The 26,151-nt window shown below is 39.3% G+C and overlaps 1 protein-coding gene and 1 pseudogene across 4 annotated transcripts in view; both read right to left on the minus strand.

Moving 5' to 3' along the window:
* Positions 1–1,013: 1,013 nt before the first annotated feature.
* GPBP1L1 (GC-rich promoter binding protein 1 like 1) overlaps positions 1,014–26,151 on the minus strand; it is a 46,121-nt gene continuing 20,983 nt past the window's right edge. For 3 of the 4 annotated variants that reach the window (XM_028514227.2, XM_028514226.2, XM_036026002.1), the window contains 10 exons: positions 25,883–25,997; positions 23,705–23,834; positions 23,061–23,347; positions 14,194–14,266; positions 12,861–13,054; positions 6,055–6,195; positions 5,444–5,602; positions 4,557–4,681; positions 3,540–3,642; positions 1,014–1,892 (listed from right to left, as the gene is read on the minus strand). In XM_028514227.2, the coding sequence (XP_028370028.1) occupies positions 1,740–1,892; positions 3,540–3,642; positions 4,557–4,681; positions 5,444–5,602; positions 6,055–6,195; positions 12,861–13,054; positions 14,194–14,266; positions 23,061–23,347; positions 23,705–23,834; positions 25,883–25,942 (1,425 nt within the window). In that variant the 5' untranslated portion in view covers positions 25,943–25,997 and the 3' untranslated portion in view covers positions 1,014–1,739. The remainder of the gene's footprint in view (positions 1,893–3,539; positions 3,643–4,556; positions 4,682–5,443; positions 5,603–6,054; positions 6,196–12,860; positions 13,055–14,193; positions 14,267–23,060; positions 23,348–23,704; positions 23,835–25,882; positions 25,998–26,151) is intronic. The other variant, XM_036026003.1, reaches the window with a different exon arrangement.
* Positions 2,160–3,533, minus strand: LOC114498136 (annotated as a pseudogene).

Genomic DNA, 26,151 nt, shown 5'->3' on the forward strand with positions numbered 1-26,151 from the left:
ACAATTTTGGTGCAGTGGGACAAGGCTCTAACAACAGAGCTACTTCGCCAGGGCCTGTATCACTGACTCTAAGATGCAATTTTTTTAATGCTGAAATCAGGATTCACAACTAACGGAGTGTCATAATTTAACTGGCGAGTTTTCTTATTAATACATAAAATAATGTCATAAAATATATACATTCCATGAAATATGATAGTTTTTACTGCTCTATTTCAAACACTATTCCCACAGCTTGCACTCCATACTAGCTGAAGAGACTATAGTACAGTAAGCAGAGCCCCTGCCTTCTTAACCTTTAGAATCTAAGAAACGTCATTCTAGTCTGTGGCTGGTACCCCTTCTGCAGCCCATACTTCAAGTTAGCATCTTTCTAACATGAAATCAGGCCTATTACTTCTGCTGTTGTCCATCAGAGTATGATCTTGGACCTCCATATCCACTAGAGAGGATACAGGGACAGCCAAAGATTGCCAGTTAGTAAATACCTGTTGCCGAACTTCTGCCTGTCCATCAGATGTTGGCCTAAGGTTTCATTTTTAACATAACTGGTTATCCCCTTTCCTACTGGACTGGGCACCCCTTGCATCCCTCAGGGCCTTACAGAATGCCTGGGACACTAAAGAGCCTGAGTATTTGTTAAATGAAAAACCACTTTCCTCCACCGGTCACCTAGCCAGCACTGGCTCAAATCCTTTCCTCCCATGTTCTTATTTAGCAAGAAAATTAAGGAACAGTCCTTCCTTAAAATAGGTACCTTGGTAAATACAGGGGTAGTGAGCAACAGCTTCAGGAAAGAAACTTTGGTTTCTGATTTTATTACTGGTAATTTATTGCACAGGTTTTTCTGCATCAAAAAAGTAGCTGCTAAAAGGAGAAACAAGTGTGTATGAAATTCAGAAGTTAGAGTGCCAGATGCATTCCCCTAAAAAACAAAAACAAACAAAAAACAAAACAAAAACAAAAAACTACTCATCTAATTTTAAAGAAAACAGACTTCTTACACAAGACAATCCAAACTGATGCAAAATATTTATTCCAAGTTAGTTATTTTATGCAGTAGTTTCCCCCTCAAGACTTGTGATAACCACATCTTTTAAATCTGTAAATAATGTTATCAAAATAATCTTAATCTTTGAAATCTCACAAAAATTTATATTTTACAATCCACCCTGAATATCAAGGCTGCAAGAATAACACATTTCCTATATCCAAATATTTTACAGCTGTACCCAAAAAAAGGAAAAAAAGAAAGAAAAAAAATAAAGGAAACCCACATATACTTAGTTAAGGGCTAATGTTACCCGAGCAGCCAAAAATAAAATAAAATATCCAAATTATTAGCATTAATTTAATACAATTATAACTTCAATAGTCACTTTGTCATTGACAATGATTGCTTGAGCACAGGGGTGAGTGCCCCAAGGGCTGGTGGGAGCTGTTGCTGCAGACCAGTGCCGCCTCCTCTCTGCACTGCCAGCTCCCACTTGTGCATCGCCCCATCTATACTGTGTGTGTGTTTTAAAAATCTTTCCCACCATACGAATTTCTATTAAGCAGATAACAGGAAGAACAACAAAAGCTAAACAAGTCAAATCTCTCTTTGGGATATGATTATTTCCCTTGTGCACGAAATATTCAACAACATAAGAAAAGGAAAAGAAGATTTTTTTTGTATATTCCCTAAGCACACAAGCTGAGTTCATGGGTCAGATTTAACTGTCAACATATATATATGCCTACTTCCAGGCATCGTCATCTGATGTTTCACTGCTACTGGTTTCCGTGTCTGAGTCCTCAAACTCTGCTTTACAAGTGCTTCTCCAAGGGGAGAACAGGCTGGAACTGCGGCTCTGCAAGAAGCCATTCTTCCCAAAGCCATTTCTTCTCAGCTGGTATAAGTAAGCATGGGACAGAGGAAAAAGAACAAAAAGAAAACATCAGTATCTTTACTGGCCAATGGGACCTGGGAAAGCCAGGCCTCAATTCAATTCCAGACAGAATGTAGACGGACGACCTTCTAACAGATTCAAGTTTGGCAGCAGTGCTTATCAAACTTTAATGCACAAATGAATCATTTAAGGCTCTGTTTAAAATGCAGATTCAGATTCAGGATAACTTGGGTAAAATTTTGAGATTCTGTATTTCTACAAATTCTCAGGTGATATCAATGATTGGGAAACAGTTCTGAGCAGCAAAGTCTTTTGGTCAGCCTGTATTTTCGCTTTATAAGACCCAACTGTTATTTATGCTTTAAATATACACCACCAGGACACAAGCTCCACAAGGTCTGTAGAGACCCATTAGTCTTGTCCATTGTTGTAAACCCTAAGGTCTGGCAATATTTTACTCAGAGAAAGAATCTAAGCATTTGTTGAATAAATTAAAATTTGGCTTCTTGGCTCTGGCCCGAGTACCAGAGGAAACCCACAGGGCTAAAAGCAGAGGGTGGGGCTGCCTACCTAGGAACCAAGGGCTCAGCCCATAACTTTGGAACATAGCCTTGTGGTCCTGGATAAGGGGTTAAAGCTTCCAGGATGAAAGAGCATACCATGTACTGAAATCTGCTAAGTATTCACCTGGTTTTTATATGCAACACTGGAGATCCCTATTGCCTAGGCAGATTTATTTTATTAGTATTATTCTAGAAAGAAAAACTATTTTATTAATAATAAAAAAAAAAAGAAAAAAAAAAAGAGTGGGCTCTGGGAACAGACGATTAGTCCATTCGGGCCTTCAGTGTCCTGGTGGTCATTTGTCCTTCTCAATGATACGGACGCTGACTCCCGTGCCTGACAGTGCGTCCACAGCATTCAGCATGGCTTGTGAGATGGTCTCATATAGGTGTTATGGATCCATGTTGGGCTCCCAGAGGGACTCAGACACCCTATATGTTTGTTTGGTGTAGGTGCCACTGACCACAGAGTCATCAGTCACTGGCGTAGCCAGTAAGGTTTAGAGAGCAAATGAAGGGCTTAAAGGTCTTCAGGTCCAAGCCAGCAATGACTGGCTCAATGTATAGGGGCCAAACCGCTTCTCATACAGGAGGTGGACCACCATGTTCATGAGGGTGTAGAGCTTGAGCTGCCCGCCTTCCTTCAGCTCATACGGATTCAACGAGAACTTGAGGGGCTGGGCATCAGTAAGGGAACTGGTGGCTAGCCTGGCTAGGCTGATGTACAGCTGGTCACCCATGGGAAAGATCTTCTGGAAATCCATGATCACCATCTGGGCTTGGATCCTGAAGTGCCTGTCGGCGGCGATGGCCACACAGTTCCCCCCCTTCATGGCCATGATGACCCCTCTGTTATAGCACATGACTGCCTATTGTGTAGCAGGACCGCTGACTGCCACAATTCAGCAAACCTGCCATCTAGGCAGATTTAGATGTTCTTCTGTATTTCTACTATGGTAACTTTATGTTTTCTTTGCAAGGTCTTTCTTTTTCACACTACACTGGGCTCCCAAAGGGCAATGACTGTCCTAACTCCTCATCCTCCTACTCATTAAGTGGCCTCTAGGAAAGGTTTATGACGTACCTGCTCAATTTTCATGTGGAACTCTTTGAGCTCATCCTCTGTGAGGGGAAGATAATTCTCATCATTTTCAGGATACTCCTGCCATCCCATTGCTTTCAGTAACCTGGAGGAGGCAGGTCAGGCAAAGAAAACACGATAACTTTAAGCCCTAAGTGGGAAGCCCACAACTTTCCACAAAAACCTTTCCCGCTCAGGGACAATGGTACCCACTTGGAGGTTAGAGAAGAAACTTAGGTTTGTCTTTTCTCCCCAGTGGGATAAACTTGAATTATTGCTGTTCAGGTGCTTATGATTAAAAGGGGGATCTCCACAGTTGCTCTTTCCAGAGCATAAGAGCTACAGAGAAGAGAGAATAAATACCACAGAAAATAAGACAGAATTTAAAAAAAAGTGCCAAACTGCAAGGACCCTCTCTGTCCTTTAGACATAACAGAGGAATACATCTCTTTTTTGTCTTGTGAGCAAATTAGCACTTTCCACATATGCTGAAGTGCTCTTTCAATGTCACGGCATTATGGTCTCCTTCATAACATTCCAACCCCTAAAGGTTCCTCTGGACAGGGGCCTCCTTTCAGAAAGGCACTATCATGCGTGGCAGGCCCCATGTGCCATCAGCTGCCCAGTGTTCAAGGCCCTCATTTAAAAAACAAGCTCCAGGCATAGGGGTCTCATCCTTCCCAAGGCCCCTTAAAGGCGTCTTATGGGTAACTTCAGTTGGGCCAGAAGTGTCCAAGGGGAGAGAGTACAACAGTCCCAGGAAACAGGTTCCCCTTTCCCCTTATCAAGTGGAGCCATAAACTAAGTCTGAAACTAAGCTACACAAAAGAAAAGTGTGAAGTGGCTTGTTGAGTCTGTGAAGGAACACCCAATGAGAAACAGGCCAATTTGGGGCACACCAAGACAACACGGTAGGGTGCTTGTGGGACTTCTCTGTGTACGCTGCACTCAGTCTGAAATGCTGCCTTAAGTACTGTCCAGCTCCTTGCAGGCCACACATGTGACCCGATCCTCACATACCTGTGCTCTGCTTCCAGAGACTGTGAGAGGACCTCCCCTTCCTCCTCTATAGGGAGAGGAAGGCCATTCTGATGACAGCCTTCTTCTCCATTTTCCTTTGGTTCAGGTGTGCTGTTTTCCTCCAACTGCAATAAAGAAAAGAACACAGTTGGTTTAATAATTCTTTGTGGCAAGATAAGCAATCTATAGAGCCCACGGAAATGCTTACAAGACAATTTCAACCCACAGGATTTCCCCATTTAAAAATGAGGACTTGCTCACCTTGCTAAGATTTCCAAAGGATACCAACTGGCTACTATCTACAGATTATGTCAACTGTGGCAGAAACGACGAGACACCTATGTTCTTACATTGCAATAAAATATAATCTGTGTGACAAAAACTTCTATGATTTACCAAGTTCTTACAGAACCGAACAATTCAAGATTTAAGCAGTGTTGCTGTGTTTAAAAACACCAAGTTCCAGCCCTGGCTGGCGTAGCTCAGTGGATTGAGCGCGGGCTGGGAACCAAAGTGTCCCAGGTTCGATTCCCAGCCAGGGTACATTCCTGGGTTGCAGGCCATAACCCCCAGCAACCGCACATTGATGTTTCTCTCTCTCTCCCTCTCCCTCCCTCCCTTCCCTCTCTAAAAATAAATAAATAAAATCTTTAAAACAAAACAAAACAAAAACCCCACCAAGTTCCAAGGCAACTATCATTAAAATAAGCCGTAGTTTGACATCTGTTGAACAATGGATTAAACCCACGCTACCAGATGGTCACTCTCATAGACACTTCTCTGTACATTAAAACCCCCTGCCATATCTTTCTTCTAAGACAACCCCCCCCATACACGTGTAACATAGGAAAACACCTATGTTGCCCCAGAAAAACCCTCTCTCTTACATCCTCCAGCTTGTCACAGTCTCTGTTCTCTGAGAAGTCTCCATTCCGGTCATCCTTCAGAGTCTTCAGGAACTCGCTTTTCCTGTCGGTAGTTCGCCGGGTCAACTTGGTCAGACGAGACGAGCTGATCTCAATTGGAGGGGTGGTGCTGGACGGACTCTGTGCAAACACCACAATTAAGTTGCTCCTGACAGTAAACAGCAAGAACTGGGATTCTCTGGGTCACTTCTACGTGGTACTGATTTCCAGAATCTGTTAATCATTTCATCTTTCACCAAAAAACAAAACCCAAAAAAACTATCCTTTTCATTTAAACAGTCTTCAGCCTTTTTTTTTTTAAAAAAACAAACAGATAAGGCTGAATGGCTTATATAGTATCTATTTCATTTTTCTAATACAGACTGACCCTGGTCTACTACAGAACTACCACCTCATCCAGCTACTGCCCATCTTTACAGGCTAACGGGAATCACCAGTACACAAATGAGTTTGAGTTAAGCAGAACTATAAAGGAAATAGAGTTAGAGCTGTACATATCACATTGCATATCTCAGTAAAAGCGAATGGGAAATGCCAACCTTAGAAAAGGCCTTCCCTTTATCCTCACTCACCTCTTTGGGAGAGCTTAAAATTGTGCTACCAGCCAGCACTACTGGTTTGGTAACAGAGATTGGACTGGTAAAAGCAGACTCCCGGCTAGAGGAAAGGGATCCTGATTTGTGTTCCATTCTGTTAGCTTTCCATGCACTGGGCTACACGGGAAGAAAGAACAAATCAGTCAAAACACATGCAGACAGAAGCTAAGCCTGTAAGATCAAAAAGCAAAGAGTAATGTTACATGGAAACACGAGTGCCCAGAGCTACCTGTTTCAACATGTTTGGGAGGTATGCAACCTCTCAGACAGTTGAAATAAAAAGGAAGATGGAAATCAAAAGATCCACAGGATATTAATAGGTGTTTCTCAAAGAGAGAACTCTAGTTCAATAAGCCTGGGAGATGCTGGGGTGAGTAAAGTTGAATAGGGTTCTTTACCATGTCACTTCTCAAAGCATTTAACTGTATATGTGAATTGAGGAGCAGATATAATACACAGCATTTTCCAAATGTATGACCCCAAAATATTCTTTTACAGTGTGTTGTTAACCTTGATGTAATCCTGACAGCCTGGGAAAAAAAGCACACCAGAAACATGCTGTTTCCCAGGGACGTCAATGGCAGGAGGGGTAGCTCCAGTCCAGGGTAGGCAATGCAAATGGCGGGACAATCCTGTTTGGTCCAGAGGCCCTTTTTCTGCTCAGCCCTGTGGGACCTGGCCCCAACGACGATGGCGCATAGCTGGAATATAGAGTCAGTCACCCTGCCTAAGAACAGGGAAAGCAAAGCATGTCAATGGAGTGAGGCTGAAGTAATTGAAAAACACCTTTTTCTCCAGAAAGAAACAATTAAAACTGAAACACCTTTATGACAAAGGAACGGTCTGAGTAGAAAGAATTCTTTCTTGGTATTAGAGAGGATATGCTAAGCTTTAGGAAGGGAATTAACTGACCATCTACCATGTACAAGACGTTTATCATACTGTTTTATTTAACCCAATTGGGTATAATTATGACGTTGACTTTTTAGAGAGAGTAACACTGAAGAAAGTTATGCACTTTGTCCAAGGTCACTCAACTAGTATGTGATATATTTTTCACAAAAAGAACACTCAGGAAAATTAGATAAGAGACAGATAAGATTATTTGTCTTGCTGAAAACTCTGAAGATGCTGTTTATGTCAGGCTAAATTATCCACAGGGTACTTTAAAGTAGTACGAAGGTTTAACAGGCGGTGTGTTACGTGCAACAGGATATCCCATCTCTGCCCAAATTTATTCCAACTTGACTTTATGTAGAAATACACGAACGTGAACCATTGTTTTCTTTTAAAAATGTGTTCTCTTTTCCTCCATACTCCCACTCAACTCCAATTTTCTACCTCAAATTATGATGTGCCTTCTCCAACTGGATTGAAAAGCAGAAATCACTGAATGCAACTCCCCCCAATTCCTTCCTTTGAACCTTAAGTTCCTTTGGCAGCTTCCTCTCCTCTACCAATCTGTTAACTGTTTGTTAATACACAGCATTTTCCAAATGTATGACCCCAAAATAGTCTTTTACAGTGTGTTGTTAACCTTGATGTAATCCTGACAGCCTGGGAAAAAAAGCACACCAGAAACATGCCGTGTATTCTTTCCTTTAAGAATTTATCAATGTTTTCCTCCCCTGTATCTTAATTTAAAAAAAAAAATTAAATTTATTTTTTAGAGAGGGAAAGGGAGGGAGAAAGAGAGGGAGAGAAACATCAATTGGTTGCCTCTTGCATGCCCCCAACTGGGAACCTGGCCTGCAACCCAGGCGTGTTCCCTGGCTGGGAACCAAACCGGTAACCTTTTAGTTCTCAGGTCAGCACTCAATCCACTGAGCCACACCAGCCAGGGCTCCTTTGTATCTTTAATTACCTTCTTGCAAGTGCTTCCATGTTTTAATTACAAACATGATAGTCCATTTTATTTAAGCTGTGTATAGGGACATACACACACAACCAAACAGATTTATTTTCCCTTATACTATCATCCTTTTATTGTTTAACTTTTCAGCCTAAGCCAGTACTCACTGTTTTTCACTTCATTATTAGTCACTAATTCCCTGTAATACTTTCCTCTGTTCTCATTTTAATAAACCAGCTCTTTCAATAAATCTTGTTCTATATATTACATTCAAAGGCCAATTTTAAAAATCTGGTTTTGGAGGATGAGAGATAATTGTTTAAACCCATTTCTCTGTTCCTCTTTCCCTTCCCCATTCCTTGACGCTCCACTGCATTCTCCAGGGGTCTAGCCTCACTGCTCTTCTGTTCCCAGGCAAACTTCATTAGGAAAATTGGCTATTTGTAACTTGTAATTGTTAGTATTAAAATCATGTTGATAGTATGTAAAACTGTATCTCTACCCCTAAGCCTTCTCTTGAGCTTTTATAAAGACCCTCATGATTTGGCTTAGGTCTTACTACCTTCTAACACTTTCCCACTACCAGCTACATTTAATCATGCAACTTTTCCCAAACACAACATGCTTTGGCTTTTTATTTTTGGTAACAATAGTTCCTACTGGGCCTAGAATGGCCCAACTTACTTGCTCCCTAATAAATCCCTGTTTTAAAATTACCCTTTACTGACTACTACTACTTAGAAGGTGTTAGTATTACATATTCCAAGTATTATTAAAACTTTAATTTTAGCTCTGGCTGGTGTAGCTCAGTGGACTAAGTGTGGGCCTGTGAACCAAAGGGTCTCTGGTTCGATTCCCAGTCAGGCCACATGCCTGGGTTGCAGAGCAGGTCCCCAGTAGGGGGGCATGGGAGAGGCAACCACACATTGATGTTTCTCTCTCTCTCTACCTTCCTTCCCCTCTCTCTAAAATCAAACAAACAAATAAAATAATAATAAAATAAACCCCCAAACTTTAATTTCATTTATTGTTTTACCACAGTTATGTGATAGATATAATAATTACTTTCTTTTTAAAAATCTTTATTGTATATATTTTATAAAGACTATTTTTAGAGAGAGTGGAAGGGAGGGAAAGAGAGAAGAAGAGAAACATCAACTGGTTGCCTCTCATGCATCCCCTACTGGGAACCTGGCCCACAACCGAGGTATGTACCCTGACTGGGAACTGAACCAGCAACCTTTTGGTTGGTAGGCCGGTGCTTAATGCACTGAGCTACACTAGCCAGGGCATACTGTATTTTTTAAATACTATCTTTTAGTCCTCTTATACTCTCCACTTTGCTTGTTTTTAATAATTAAAGTTTAAGAAAATTAAATAACTTCCTCAAAATCACAGCCCAGAGTGTTAAGATGTCTAACTACAAAATCTCAATTCTCAACTTCCCCTCTCCTTTCTATACTTCAAGATGGGAGGCATTCTGGGCAGTAGAAAGAGCCCTGATTTGAAGTCGGACAAACTTGGTTTAAAGAGTCCAGACTTCATTAGCTACCCAACCTCATTACATAATTTTCTATTTAGGACCAGGAGTAAATGTTACAATGTATGTAAAATGCCTAGTCAGTATCTTGGAACATTGTAAGGTATCAACAAATGGTAGTTGTTTCCTTTGCCACTTCAAAACCGAGTTGACCTTATTGGTAAAGACTCTGAGGATCCTCTCCAGGCAGATGGGCACAGTTACTACCTGTCTGTCTACCAGACACTGAACTCTCTGAGATTATTTTGTGCCTCTAGTAACCCACAGATTTTAGTATATAGATACTCAATGTTTAGTAGTTGTTTGCTGAACACCTAGAGAAAATGAACGGATGAATCTTCATCTGCTTACTAGCCATCCTAGTCATCTTACCTCTTCCTTCCTTCAACACACCTCTTCCTTCCTCCAACATCGCACAAAGTACCCAGAACCACTTCCACCTTTTCCTGAAACTGATCTTTCTCACTTCTCTAACTCCAGTGAAATGGTTCCATGGTTATTCCAGTTTCTCAGGGAAGAATATTCAGCCCCCCCCCCCCTTTTACAGATTTTATTTATTCATTTCTAGAAAGAGGGGAAGGGAGGGAGGAAAAGAGGGAGAAACACCCATGCGAGAGGAACATTGATTGGTTGCCTCCTGCATGTGCTGCAAAGTGGGACTGAACTTGCAGACCAGGCATCAAACTGGCGACCCCTTGCTTTGCAGGACTATGCCCAACCCACTGACCTTCACCAGCCAGGGCTCTTCGCCTACTTTTATCATCCCTGTTCACGCTTCACTACCTTTCAGAAAGACAACAGCAGCAGCCTTGAGATTCCTTTTCCAATTTTTAGTCCCTCTTCACCTTAGTCCTCCACAACACCAGTAAACTGTTCTTAATGAACTGTGTCATGACTTTTATCCTTGCCACTTCACTCCCTGAAAAATTTTGAGATCCTTGAGGATATGAAATTGTCTTACTTTTTATATTCTCTTATCTAACAGAATGCTTGTAGACATTTCAAATGAAGTAACACTTAGGAAAACTCTTTATATAAAACTCTTAAAGAATGGAACAAACATAAGGTGGGGCCATGTGGACAGTAACAGCTACCATTTATTAACACCATATGCCAATTTTAAGTACTTCATAAAATTTTCTTATTCCTCCAAATATCCTTATATAAGACAGACACTATTACCTCTATTTTATAGATGACGAAATGGAAACTTAGAAGTTGCCCAAGATCATATCATTAAGGATGTGCAAGTGGAATCTGTCTATTCCAAAGTTCTGCCATTAATTTCTATGCTACATTGTGAATTCATGTTCTTTCCCTTCCATGTGAGAGGAACAAGTACCTTAAACCCTTTTCAGAAATAACTCCACTTTTCAGTTTTATTCCCATTTTTCTTCTTGGGTGATAATCCTTTAAAATGACCTCTTTCAAGTATATTTCAGGTTGTCTTCAGGGGCTTCTTCCTGAAGATTTTCTTCATCCTTTCACCACCACCCATATTCTACTTCCTTTTACTGCCAGGTCTCAGAGGTGCTGTTATCTCCACTTCAACCCACACAATTCCAGAACCCCCTGAAATCTTCTCTCGACCCTACACTACTTCCTCCAAACCTCAACTCAATGCTTACTAAAAACTTTCAAACTGCTAAGGTCAAAATATTTTTGTTATTTTCCTTAACCTGTCATCTGCAATTGACAAGTATTGACAACCTTGGCTGTTATCCTAAACTCACCCACCCAGATTTCTTTGGTAGTAAAACAATTTTTCTATGTCTGAATTACAATTTCTCAGTTCTCATGACTATCTTATTTTCCTAATATTTTACAAAATATAAAATAGTTCCCCCAAGTCTTATTTTCCCATTCTTTATTCCTCTTTCTCTGCTCTTGGAGATCTTATCTATCCTGAAAGCTTCGTTATCAGCAGGATAATGATCCTCAGTCCTGGTATTTCTCCAGTGCTATGAGGAGTAATTAAAATGATTCATTCTTTAGTCTTCAAATATTCCTAGTGTTTTCTAGTTTTGGAATTTTTATTTAACCACCTCTTCTAATTTGCATTACTCTTATAGATTCTTCTGCCTACCTAAATGTGGACCATCCTTCAAAGGTCAGTCAAATTACAATTTTTCAGTAAAATTTTCCTAGATGGTCATCGTCTGGACTAACCTTGTTCCTCTGCATTATGTAAACAGTATTTAATTTAGTTATAACAACTCTGTTTAGGATTTGTCATTTTAATTCACACACACACACACACACACACATATATGACCTTTTATATCATAGTATCTTGTCAAATCAATTAAACTTTCAGCTCATGGTAAATCATGACCAATGTTATACTTCTTTGCACTGCTCATTAGCACCAAACACAGCGCTTACACTGTGAATTCTCATCACTTGTTTTCTTACAGAGGCTGGAATTCCTTTAAACAATTATTATGAGCTTTTGTGAGGAAGCTAGGGATAACAAAGATGAAGAGGATCTGAAACCTGCATTTAAGATTACAACCAAGTAAAGAAATAAAATCAAAGCCAATTAAGTGTTGTAGAGACTGTGATAACAGAGTGGTATTTAATCACAGAGACATATGGATTAATTAGATCTTCAGATGTATGTGACAGAAAAGGATTCACAAAGGATGACATGAACTTGAAGAATGATTTCTTAGGTAAGGAGAAAGGGGGAGTAAAATGTGAAAGATGGATTGAGCTTAGGCTATCAAGAACTATATACACCAATACTGAGGAGTTTGGATATTGTATTATCAGATCATGGATTGGCATGGTATGACCCATGAGCCAAAGACCACATTACCATGTGTGACCAGCAAAGCCTAAAATATTTAATTATCTGATCCTTTACAGAAAAGTTTATCAACCCCTGCTAAGTAGATGGTTTGGAACCACTGAAGGGATTTAGGAAAGAACATGACATATTGAAGGATGATCATTCTGGCAGTTCTGCGTAAGATGAACAGAAAGATGAGGAAATAGAAGTATACACAACAGTAAAGGTGGGATGACAAAAACATAGGGCATTAGAGAGAGAGTAACAGGGACTTTATAATTTTTTGGTACAGGGAAAATGAATAAAGAGAAAGGGAAAAGAAGCAATCAAGATATTCAGCTACATGATCAGATGGATGTCTGTGCTATTAATGGAAACAGCAGAAAGTTTATGAAATGAAGTTAATGAAAGAGAGGCCTACTAAAAATCCAGCTGGTGGCAGTAGAGTTTGGAGAAAGACTACAATAGAACACATATAACGAGTTCTGAATATCTAGTGAATGATTCAACCAAAAAAAAATGATAAATTTACTATTTTCCGGATTTATTCCAAAACCTCTGCCGTATAACTTTCTGACATGGATTCCAAATCCTACCTTGGAAGGAGGTGGTGCAGGCTTAGGAACCAGGTTCTTATAGACACTTGGAACCATGTTTGACAATTTGTTCCCATTTGCAGGGTGCAATCCGGGTGAGGTGAATGCAGCAGAGAAGGCAGCAGCAGGATCTTCTTTGGAAACTTTTTTGATGACTAGCATTTTGGAGGTTTGCTTGGCACCAGGTGGGTTTTCTGTGAAGTACAACCACGGAGAAATAAAACAATGTCAAAATTACTGGTTAACAGAAAGCACAGTTAATAAGGCCCCTCTTTCAATAAAGAGCTGACACTTAACAGATACTCTCAAAAGCGACACTACTTGAGAACTGTAGAAAGAAATGCCATTATATTAAGCACTTGATTCTAAATTCATAAACCAACGAGAAAGCCTAAAGATGTTAGCAGTGTACCACACAGGTACGGACCCAACAGTAATATATCCAAGGGTGACAGCTCCTGACAGCATGGGAATAGAGACGAGGGAACTGGGGAAACTGCCATGTGACCTACTGTTGAGGAAACTGGAGCAGACTATGAATCATTAATGAAGGGGAAATGACAGCAACCACCCTTAGTTCTAAAACTCAAGATCCAAACCCAGTATTTAGATAAAACCTTCTCAATAAGATGCCTGGCTACTAAACATGTCCAACGCAGGCACTAGGAGAGTCCAATTTGTAAATGTCAAAGATCTCAAAACCACAGATCAGGTTTGGTTTGAAATACACTGATTTGTCTATTAATTTATAAGGCTAGGTGTGTGTGTGTGTGTGTACGCGCGCGCGCACACACACACACACGTATTTATTTTCTCCTTGCCCTATATAATAAACATCACTAATAACTGCCAAAACAAAACAAAAAAACCCCAGCAACTGGAACCTGGCTAAACAAAATGGACTATAAAATGTGGTATTATATACCATTTTAAATAACACTTCAGAAGAACAATAATATGGAAGACTGCTTAGAATACATTGTTGTATTTAGGAGACAACAATAAAATCAATTCAACTGTTATAAGCAAATTTGCAATGTTAATTAAAAATTACTTCCTATAAACTTTGTATTATTCTCCCTTTGCCTAAAATGTACTTCCAAGTTCAGGGCTATATAAGCTCTCAACTGTCTATGTTATGGTTCTACTACCATATACATTTCAATGGTATCTTGGGGAGCAGAGTAAGAGTTAATAGTTGTTACTTACAGTATACAAACAGATGAGATGAGAAACAAGATAAAGAAACAATTAAAAAAAGAGATGAAGATTTTTTGCTCCTCTGCTACGAAAAATTTAAAGTTGTGCCTTTAAAATGGCAAAATCTACCTACCCCACACTCCAGAAGGGGTCCCAATAGGTCTGCATGGTTGATTCTGTTTGCCAGCTTCTGGATTCAAAGAAGGCTAGGAAAAAAGGGATATTAATGATTGAAACAGAAAGCTAAGCAGTTTTGCACTTTTTGCAAAGTAGCCAGCACCATGGAATCTATCACATAATTGTATCAGCAGCACTTACTTAATGCTCTGATCAGAACTAACAAACAGATAAAAGATGTTGAAATGCAAAATCAATAGATCTTATGTTTATGTTAGATCTTATGTTAGGCTCTCTTGGGTTTAGTTTTCTTTAATAAGATCAAAAATAAAAATAATAGACCAATCGTGCAATTTATCTTTACATAGGACATGTATGCCAAATAAGGAGGCACAGAAAGCTGAATGAAGAACGTGGATCACTTTTCACAGACTTAAGGACAATCTGTCAGTGAAATGTGTAGTAGTTACCACCTTTCTAAGATTGCTTTAGGACAAAAGCAAACCACGGACCAGAGACTGCTAGAAATACAGACACTTAAGTCAATTAAAAAGAGCCCTTGTCCCCAAAGGATGAGTTTCACTACAAAGATAAACTTGTAGACAAGTACGTACAATCAAAGGTTATAAGGGCTATTAAAAACATTTAGAGAAGAAAAAGAACTAATAGTCGATTCTATTTGAAAGAGAAGTGCTATTTAGAAAAGGCTTCTTTAGAGTCGATGACTAAGAGTCCTTAAAGAAGAATCCCAAAGCTGGAACACAGGCAATTCCAAGAGCAGTGTTCAATGAACACCAAGACAAGAAGCATGAAAAAGAACAGATTGTTCAGTGATCTGCAAAATAGTTCAACGTGATTAGTGATAGGAAAGGAGGTGCTCTCCTGTGGGGAAAGAGATGTTTGGCAAAGTAGGCAAGAGCCAGACTATGGAATATTTTGGGGGGACTTTTATTCTATAGGTAATGGGGATCCGTTCATAAACAAAGTTAACCATGATCCAACCAACAGTTTCCAACAGCCTTGTGGCGGCTTGACGGGTGTATTTGAGTTTAAATATCAACTAGGAGACCAATTCCATAGTCTGGGAGAGTAATGAAGGCAACAAAAGTAAAAGAACATAGGAAAAGGATGGAGAAGTGTTCAGAGCAACTGACTGGACCTAAGAACTAAGTGTATAGAGAATGTAAGAATGACACTAGTGTCCCAGCTCAAACTTTTAAACATCTGGTTAACAGAGTAAGAAATGGCTTTTCACCACAATTGACCACAGAACATTAAACAAATAGAATGACACCCAGACTGTGCTACAGAGCTTCTAAATCAAAATCTCCTGAAGCAGGGTCCAAGCAGGTTTATATAGGAGTCCACCATGGGTAAGAGTGGTTTTCTTACTTTAATAGGCCTACTTGATAGATGTAGATGTGAACAAAACCAAACCCATCATCGTGTTCCAGATTTCATTTGATTTTTATTTTATAAAAAAAAAAAAAGATTTTATTTATTTTTATAGAGGGGAAGGGAAGGAGAAAGAGAGGGACAAAAACATCAGTGTGTGGTCGCCTCTCACACACCCCTTACTGGGACCCTGTCTGCAACCCAGGAATGTGCCCTGATTGGGAATTGAACCAGTGACCCTTTGGTTCAAAGCCCACGCTCAATCTACTGTCCTACACCAGCCAGGGATCATTTGATTTTTAAAGTTTAATGCTGTGAACTTTGACTGACCTCACTGTCCTTAGCAAACATATCAAAGTCTTCCAACTGATTACTTGTGTTCCTTAAAATGAAGCCATAAATGTTATTAGTGACAGCCAAAATGGCAATAACAACTAAGTAAACACCAAACTGGTGATAGTATCAACTATAAACAATCATTTGTCACGAGACCACCAGGAGGTATGGCTCCTGGTGTTACTGCATTTTCGTCCCTTTGTACTACCCAAGTCATAATATAAAATAAGTATAGTAACAGGAACCTTTAGGGGAGAAAAATCTGCTCAGAATTGCTGAGTCTTCTGTTCCACTCCAACCCAATCTCCCACTAAGTACTCTACTGCTATACTCTACAGAGTTGCCTGCTTTGCCTGTCAATTAAGAAACCTTTCTTGCCCTGGCTGGTGTAGCTCAGTGGATTGAGCCCAGGCTGTGAACCAAAACATCGCAGGTTTGATTCCCAATCAGGGCACATGCCTAGGTTGCGGGCCAGGTCCCCAGTGGGGGCCACAAGAGAGGCGACCACACACTGATGTTTCTCTCTTTCTCCCTCTCTCTCCCTTTCTTCCCCTCTCTAAAAATAAATAAATAAAATCTAAAATAAAATAAAATAAAATGATTAGCAGGAATCAGCAGAGACCTAAATACAGTGGAAAGACTTTAAATCATTTAAAACAAAAACAAAAAACCCCACAAACCTTTCTTGTTATGGTGGCCACTTATGCATTTGCTCTACCATGAAACATCGTGTTCTCAGTCATATTCTATCTAGGGTTTTCAGAAATATTGCCCCTATTTATGTGATAGCTTTGTTCTCTTTCCACTGATTTTTTAAAATTTAAAAATGTAACAGATACAGGAAAAAAAGTTCTCATAAAACATTTTATAAACCTGATTTAAAAACAAAAAAATCTCTCCTGACTTTTGCCTCCAAAATCATTTTTTAATCTACAGATTACAGCTTATTCATTGGCTGATTCTTGTATGTGCCCTGACTGGGGTCTCAATCCACAACCTTGGTGTAGTGGGATGATGCTCTAATCAACTGAACTACTTGGCCAGGGCCCCACCTTTTTATTCTGGCGAGGCAACTTCTTGCTGGGTGCTTTTCCTTCAGGAGGCATATATGTCTAATTATGCCTCTTTTTGTGATGGTGGCCGAAACCCATTCATAGAATAAAACCATTAATCTTCTACAAGCTGGAAAACAATGATCTTCTAATTTTATTATTCTTTCTTTACTAGTTATTATACTTCCATAAAAAAAACTTCCTCTATTTGGTGACTCAGTGGTAAAATTCATATGGAAAAGATAAATGCATGCTTGTTTTATCTAAGATGAAGTATCATTGTGAACTCAGATTTAATCATAGTTGTGAGTCAGACCCTTGTTATAATTATCCTTAATTGATAGATGAAATATCCCAAGTCTGGCTAGTGGGAACCTCTTTAATTTGGCTTGTGAATCCCTCTGTAACAATCCTAGTAGTCTTTAATTACTTCTTTGCTAATTAGTGTGACAAAACATTCCACTTTTATGTTTTTAGATTTTTCCAGTGGACAGAGCCTACATCCAGGAAATGTGTGCTCGCGGGCGCGCGCGCGCACACACACACACAGTCTCTCCAGAAAAAGTCCAGCCATTGTTAACATAACTAAACACAGTTTGCATGACATTGATGTAACCTGGAAGCCAAGGAGAGTGGAACAGAATACACATGCACGAACAATGATAACTTCATTGTGCTAGTCAGTGGGGGAAGTAGATGCCATTAAGAGAACACGTGTACTGTGTGGCTGTCACATTCAAAAGGACTGAGCAAGAGTGAGCAACAAATCTGCATCAGATTTTGTGTTAAGCTTTAATATTCCTGTGTGGAAACTATTCAGGTGATTTGTACAACTGCAGCTATGGGCAACTGGAGTTAAGCAGCTTCACCATGACATTCAGTTAACAGCTAGTTAACCCCTTTCCAACAAGGTCTGAAGTGGCGATTGAGAAGTGGGATATTCGCTTGCGTGCATGTGTGGTCTGCAGGTAGAAACTCCTAATCTACTTCCATACAAGGTGCATCCTCATCGCCCTCAATGGGGGGATCTCATCAGAAACAATAGCACTGGCTTCATCTTCATCAATGTCAAAAGCCAGTTTGATTAGGCAGATTTAATTAGACAAAGTCTGGGGACCCCTAAGTGAGAAGCTGAGAGAGAGCAGTACAGTTTCAAACAGCAGCACCACATGGTCCTTGACAGCCCTGTCATTCTTATCTGCCTCTGCCTTCTGCTTCAGAGTGTCCACAATGGGGTGGTCAAGGTTTAACCCCGCAGTGCCCATTGCAGAGCTGTCCAGCCACAGGCACTAATCCTAATGCTGCGGGGTGAAGATAAGCCTATTGGAGACTGTCGCCTTCTTAACCTCCTTATCCAAGATTTCCTTCATGAGCCTGCAGAGGTTCTTAAAATTTGGCTTTGCTCTCTTCCATTTTCTTCTCTTCATCTTCAGGTAGCTCCAAACCCCCCTTGGTAACTGAGATCAAACTTTCCCAAACTTGAGCTGCTGCACACAGTTCTCACCAATTTGCTCCGTCTAATATACTACCTCGAAGTCCTGCTTCTACACTCACTCCACAAAAGCAGAGTTGTCAAATTGTTCTTTGCTTTCACCAGTGATGTCAGCATTTTACCACAGCTGCCCCACCATTCATTCTCTGTAGCTATATTTCCTACCCACACCATTTGTAAGTGAAGGACTTGATGTCATTCACCCTCAAATATTTTACTATGTATTTCCTTAAAAGAATATTCTCTTACATAATCACAGTATAATTTAAAAATCAAGAAGTTCACAATAGCCCTGGCCAGGTGGCTCAGTTGGTAAAAGCTTGTGAGTCTGCATGTATGGGAAGCAAGTGATTGATGTTTCTCTCTCACATTAATGTTTCTTTCTCTCCTTCCTTTCTCTCTCAAATCAATAAATGTATCCTTGGATAAGGGAAAGGAACCCTAAAAACTTAAAAACAAAACAACAAACAACCCCACAAACAAAAACAAAAAACCCAACTAACAATAAACACTATCATCTAATCCACAACACTTAGGAACCCTAACGCTGATGTCTTTTATAGCAAGGCAAAAGTTTTTTTTATTTTTCTTTTAATATATTTTATTGATTATGCTATTATAGTTGCCCAATTTCCTCCCTTCACTCCCTCCCACCCACATTCCCCCCCTTTAGTTCATGTCCATGTGTCATACTTATAAATTCTTTAGCTTGTACATTTCCCATACTATCCTTACCCTCCCCCGGTCTATTTTCTACCTACCATCTATGCTACTTATTCTCTGTACCTTTCCCCCCCTCCCTCCTCCCACTCCCCTGTTGCTAACCCTCCATGTGATCTCCATTTCTGTGGTTCTGTTCCTGTTGTTTGTTTAGTTTGTTTTTGTTTTAGCTGTGGCTGTTAATAATTATAAGTTTGCTGTCATTTTACTGTACATGTTCTTTTTTATCTTCTTTTTCTTAGATACATCCCTTTAACATTTCATATAATAAGGGCTTGTTGATGAACTCCTTTAACTTGACCTTACCTGAGAAGCACTTTATCTGCCCTTCCATCCTAAATGAAAGTTTTGCTGGATAGAGCAATCTTGGATGTAGGTCCTTGCCTTAAAAACATTGTTTTTCTCTCCATCCAGAATGTAATCTAGGTTCAGATGTTGCCTTTAGTTGTTCTCTTTGGGTTTCTTTAATCTGGAACTTTTTTTTTTATGACCATAACATTTTTTAAACAGCATAGGCTAGTTCTTTTATAGAATTTCTCTTTCTTTAGTGGAAACCTAAATTTCAGTTTGTACAATGTTTTCTCATGGTTAGAATCAAGGTTATGTATTTTTAGAAGGAATTCACAGAGGTAGTGTAGGATCCTCAGTGCATCACACCAGGAGGCTTATGATGTCTATTTGTTTCACAACTAGTGACAGTAATCTACTTCTTAATAACATAAAATGAATTGCACCAATACCAGGTATATCATTCTAGGAGTTCTGAAAAATGCTTACACCTCACCAACCTCTCTAAAGATAAAAAACTATTTCCTACAATCAGCAAGTTCCCTCATACATTTTCCCAGTTGATCTCTACTCCACAAAGGAAACACTTGTTGTGATTTTCTTTCCCACAATAGATTATTTGCCCATTCTAAAATGTCAAATGAATGTAATTATACAGGATGTACCCTTCACTGTAAGGCTTCACTGAGATTCATAATGTAATCATGTCAGCCCTTCTTTTCTATTAGTGAATAAATAGTCCATTGCATTACACCATAGCTTTTCTATTTTTATGTTGATAGACATTTAAATTACTGACAATTTGGGCCATTAAGAATAAAACTGTAATAAATACACATCTACTTTAATTTCTCTTGAGTAAATACCTACAAGTGGAATTAACGGGCCTCAGGGTCAGTTTATGTTTAGTTTTGTAAGAAACTTGCAGACTTTCCTTTCCCCAAAATGGTTATACTCCTTTACATTCCTAACAATGTAATAGAGTTCCGGGTGCTCTAAAATGTCACCAAATTTAGTGTTTTCAGACTGTTAAATTTAGCCATTCTGGTGGGTGTGCAACAGTACCTCATAGTAGTCTTAATTTCCAAGTTTTCCTTATGACCGATGACACTGATCATTTTATTCAGATGCCTACTGGCCACTTGTGTATATTCCCTTGTGAATAGTTGTTCAAATCTTGCTCATTTTTGTAAAAAAATTATCGAGTTGCAGGAGTTATTTCTACTATGGATATAGGTCCCATTTCAAGTATATATTTTACTAACATTTTCCTTGAATATGTGAGATACAAAGTTTTCAGATTTAGGGAAGCATGATTTATCAATGTTTTCCTTATAGTTAATGCTTCCTGTGTTTGAGATCTTTTCCTAGCCCTAGATGGTGTGTCTTAGTGGATTGAGCGCCAGCCTGCAAACCAAAGGTCAGCAGTTTGATTTCCAGTCAGGGCACATGCATGGCTTGCAGGCCAGGTTCCCAGTAGGGGGCACTTGAGAGGCAACCACACACTGATGTTTCCCTCTCTCGCTCCCTTCTCTCTCTAAAAATAAATAAAATCTTAAAAAAATAAACAGGCATGAGGATGATAAAACACTGAAAATCAAGATAGTGATTACCTCCAGGGGAAAGTGAGGAGAGCAGATTAGGAAAGCTTTAACTGTATCTGTAATATTTTACCTTTTATAAAATAGTGGTCTAGAGCATATGTAGCAAAATGTTAATATTTCACAAAGTTAGGTGATGTGTTAACTTGACTGTTTCTTCATATTCTATGTATACTTAGTAATTTCCACTTTACCCCACACTACTCTTCATAATCTTTTTTAATTTTAAAAAATCAATCATGTTTTAAAAAGATTTTATTTAGAGAGAGAAGAAGGGAAGGAAAAAGAGAGAGAGACAAACATCAGTGTGTGGTTGCCTCTCACATGCTCCCCACTGGGGACCTCGCTCACAACCCAGGCATGTGCCCTGACTGGAAATCGAATCCATGACCCTGATTTGCAGCTTGTGCTCAATCCACTGAGCCATACCAGCCAGGGTTAAATGTATTTTTTATATACTCAGCTAGTTGTGGTCATAGCAGAAGATGTACTTTAGATAAATATTCATGTCAGATATTAATTATAGTGGGTTCAATTATACAGAATAAAAACATAAAAAGAAACTAATTTGATAAGAATGAGTGTCTTTGATGAAGATTTCACCAAGTTCCCAGGTTGTGATGAACAACAGAGATTTTGTTTCTTTATCATTTTCACTGGTCTTCCTGGGTTTGCTTATGAGTTTATTGAATAATCAGTTACAATTTTATGTTATAGCAACTTTTGGACTACTGGACATGTGGAAAATTCTAGATGAATATTCAGTGTCAGGGAAGTAGAAAGTTTTCCAAAAATAAAGGTCTGAAGGATAAGTGCTTGGGGGTATGAGTTCATATTAATAAATGACATTCTAGAACCCCCAGGACATTTGCTAGAATCAGAAGATGGGCACATGCCTAAATCTGACTATTTAATTTTATTAACATAATACAATGGCTCTCATAGATATGACTGGTTAATTTGATGTGCCACTTGAAAATAACTAGAGTCACCCTGGGCAGAGTGGCTCAGTTGGTTAGCATACACTGAAAGGCTGGGGGTGGCTTTGGTTGGGGAACAAATGGGAGGCGGCCAATCAATGTTTCTCTCTCACACCCATGTTTCTCTCTTAAAAAACCAAACAAAACATAAAACTAGAGCTGCAATATCGAATATGGTAGCCACTAGCCAAATGTGATTTCTGAGCACCATGACTCTGCAGTCTACAGGTATGTGCTACAAGTACAGAATACACAAAGGATTTTGAAGATCTAGCACAAAAAATAATATAAATTATCTTAATTATTTAACATATCTCTTACAGCCCTGGCCAGGTAGCTCAGTTGGTTAAAGCATCATCCCAATAAACCAAGGTTGTGGGTTCAATCCTTGGTCAGGGCACACAGAATTAATGAATGTATTAATAAGTGAGACAACAAATCAATGTTTCTCTCTTAAAAAAACCTATCATGTATTGTGATAATATTGATATACTTAATTTATGAACTTTTTAAAGGTGTACTAAAAACTACTTTTGGTTTAGAGTCCAAAGAGTATGTAATTCAACACACAACAGCATCAAGTCTTCCTGAATACATAGGCAACAGCTAGACTACTTCCAATTGCATGTTTGCATGTTTATAAGTTATCACAACTATTTTACAGAAGAGGATAAACTTAAGAGAAAAAACCTCAAATGATAGTTGGAGAAAAACAATTTAACATGCAAGATTACATTTTTTACATAATTATATATTTGAATACTGAGTCTTATAAAACTTAAGAGAAATTAAGGACTTTAAGTTCCAAAGGCATAAAGATGAAAGCCAAAATTTGCTAAAAGTTACACAAGATTTATAGCACCATCTTCATGGTCATTGACTGCTTCTCTCTAAAAACAATAAAAATCGAAACGTAGAGACTCCATTTTTAGTAATTTCTGAAATGTTCTCATTACTAACGGGGTCTTATATTTGAGATATTGTTAGATTTTAACTACACAACAAACCATCATACTTACAAAGTCTTCCTCTTCAAACTGCAACTTTTCCATCTTGTCCTCTTTCTTTTCTTCCCTAATCTCTGTAGGTGGCTTTTCCTGAAAGGCACAGCCTTTCCGGGAGTGAAAGCTGCCATTCCAGTGGCGATGGTTTCCTGTGCCACCCCCACTACGCTGGCTCATGCCATCATGACCTCGGGAAGAGCCATGCCAACCAGAAACGTTTCCTGTGATTCCAGTATATGCTCCCTTAGAGACACCAGAGTCCACTGAATCATGGCGAAACAGGGAGGGCTGGTGCCAGGAATCTGAAATAGTAAGGAAAAGTACAACATTAAAGTGTCTGCTTCCTGGAAACTCAGAAGTAGCTGGGCCAAATGCTCCCTAAACCTTTTTATGGTATTACCGAAAGCCCTTCAGGGGACCTTTTAAATAAAACATTAAATCCATACAGAAGAAATCACAAAATACATTTTTCTTTTCATATAATTTCTATATAAGTTCTTCAAGTGAATAAAGGACTCATAAGAACATAACAATGTTCGACTTAGAAAGGACTAGTCTTACAAAAAGATCACTATTTCAAATTATGGACATGCACTGCCATGCTGAGCTTGCCCTAAATGAGTAGCTAAATGTAATTATGGAAATTGGGCATGGCTCACCTCCTGTAGTTCGCAGAGGTCCATTGTTAAAAAAGCCATCAGAGGAATTATGTCGACGACGGCTTACTCCAAATCTACCATCTCCTCGGGGTAGGTGCTCTCCCTGTTTTTCGAAGGTGGCTGTAGGTGACTAAGATGATAAAGTACAGAGAAACAAACAGATAAATAGACATCTTTCAGTATCTTAGGTTTTATACCAGGCTTTTAGAAAATAGTAACGGCAGTAGAAACCGCCATTATGAACATATGGACCATCATAAAGGTACCAGAGGCCTGAGTTATAGTCGTCCTAGGCTGTGTATTTAATCATTAACTCATTTACGTTATCTCATAAAGGAAGAAAAGGAAGCTACTCCAATTTGCCAAAAAAAAAAAAAAAAAAAAAAAAAAAAAAAAAAAAAAAAAAAAAAAAAAAAAAAAACAAAAAACCCCCCAAAACAAAAACAAAAACAAAACCTTGCCAGAAAAAATAAGCCCCAAAACATTACACTTAAAAATATTAATCTGCTCTGGCAGGTGTGGCTCAGTTGGTTGGGCATCATCCCCCCAAAAGGAAAGGTCCTCAATTGGGGCACGTGAGGGAAGCAACTGATCAATGTTTCTCTCTCATATTGATGATTTTCTCCCTCCCTTGCCCTCTCCCTAGATCAATAAAAAGAAGAAAAAAAATTTAATGGTAAGATTTTTTACTTTCAAAATAAATATTAATCTTGCAATAGGAAAGGAAAATGGTCTCCTTAAAATGTTTCAGGAATGTTTAAAAATGTCTCTAGAAAAATAAAGTTTTATGGGCTTTAAAAAAAAAGATTTTATTTATTTTATTTTTAGAGAGGGAAGGGAGGGAGAAAGAGAGAGGAAGAGAGAAACACCAATGTGCGGTTGCTGGGGGCCGTGGCCTGCAACCCAGGCATGTGCCCTGACTGGGAATCAAACTTGCTATGCTTTGGTTTGCAGCCCTCACTCAAGCCACTGAGCTATGCCAGCCAGGGCTTATGGGCTTTTAAAATATCTTTATTTCTTAGTTTTTAGAGAGAGGAGAAGGAAGAGAGAGAATAGGAGAGAAGCAACGATCAACTGCCTCTTGCACACCCCCAACTGGGCAACCCTGGCATGTGCCCTGACTGGGAATCAAACCAGTGACTGTTCGGTTCACAGGCTGGGGCTCAATCCACTGGGCCACATCAGTCACGCAAAGGTTTTATGGTTTTTAATTTTTTAAGTTAGGTTATGATCCCCTTCAAGTTAATTTCTGTATAAGATATGAAGAATGAGATTCTCCCCTCTGCTCTGCCCCTATACAGATATATCCAGCTCTATAACGATTTGTTAAAGAGACTATCACTTCTGCATTGAATTATTTTGGTAAAAAAATCAACTGACTATATGTGTCCTGGCTAGTGTGGCTCAGTGGATTGTGTGCTGGCCTGCAAACTAAAGGGTTGCTGTTTCGATTACCAGTCAGGGCACATGCCTGGGTTGAGGGCCAGGTCCCAATAGGCGGTGAGTAGGAGGCAACCATACATTGATGTTTCTATCCCTCTCTTTTTCCCTCCTTTCCCCTCTCTCTAAAATTAAATAAAATCTTTTTTTAAATTTTAATCAGTGTTCAAATACAGTTTTCTCCTTTTTACTCCCAATCCATTCCCCCTTCCCACCCTCCCCACTTCCCTCCCATTACCACCCTCCCCTTAGTTTATGACCATGTGTCCTTTAAGTTTGTTCCTGTGAACCCTTCCCACTGTCCCCTTAAATTCCCTCTTCTCTCCCCGCCAGTCACTCTATTTCAGGGTCTTTGGTTATATTTTGCTTGTTTCTTTGTTTTATAAAATCTTAAAGAAACAACAACAAAGGTAATTAATCTATGGAAACTTATTTCAAACCCTCAGGCAAAACTAAATATACCAGCCCTGGCTGGCGTAGCTCAGTGGGTTGAGCACGGGCTGCAAACCAAAGCATTGCAGGTTCGATTCCCAGTCAGGGCACATGCCTGGGTTGCAGGCCACGGCCCCCAGCAACCGCACATTGATGTTTCTCTCTCTCTCTCTCTCCCTCCCTTCCCTCTCTATAAAAGTAAATAAATAAAATCTTAAAAAAACAAACCCACTAAATATACCAAAAAAACACACAGACTGTAAAATGGAGGCCATTTGGATGGTTACTATAGGAACAGAACAGTACCTTAACTGCCTGTGGTGTTGAGAAATTTAGCCAAGCAGGAACAAAATCATGCTGCGCCATTTAGGTCCAGTGTCTCTTTTCAACAAGGTGAGGCATCCAACCTCATGGCCAGGATCTGAAAAGGTGAAATATCTTGATAGCAAAGTGTAAAGGAGTTTGTGATTATTTAAGATCCTCCACCTTACAGAAAAGACCCGCCCTCTAAGCTTCTCTAGACTACTGATCAGACCGCATACTTCACAGGTTCTAAAGATAGCAGTGGTCCATGA

This window comes from Phyllostomus discolor, chromosome 5 (genome assembly GCF_004126475.2).
Source record: "Phyllostomus discolor isolate MPI-MPIP mPhyDis1 chromosome 5, mPhyDis1.pri.v3, whole genome shotgun sequence".
NCBI classification, from domain to species: Eukaryota; Metazoa; Chordata; class Mammalia; order Chiroptera; family Phyllostomidae; genus Phyllostomus; species Phyllostomus discolor.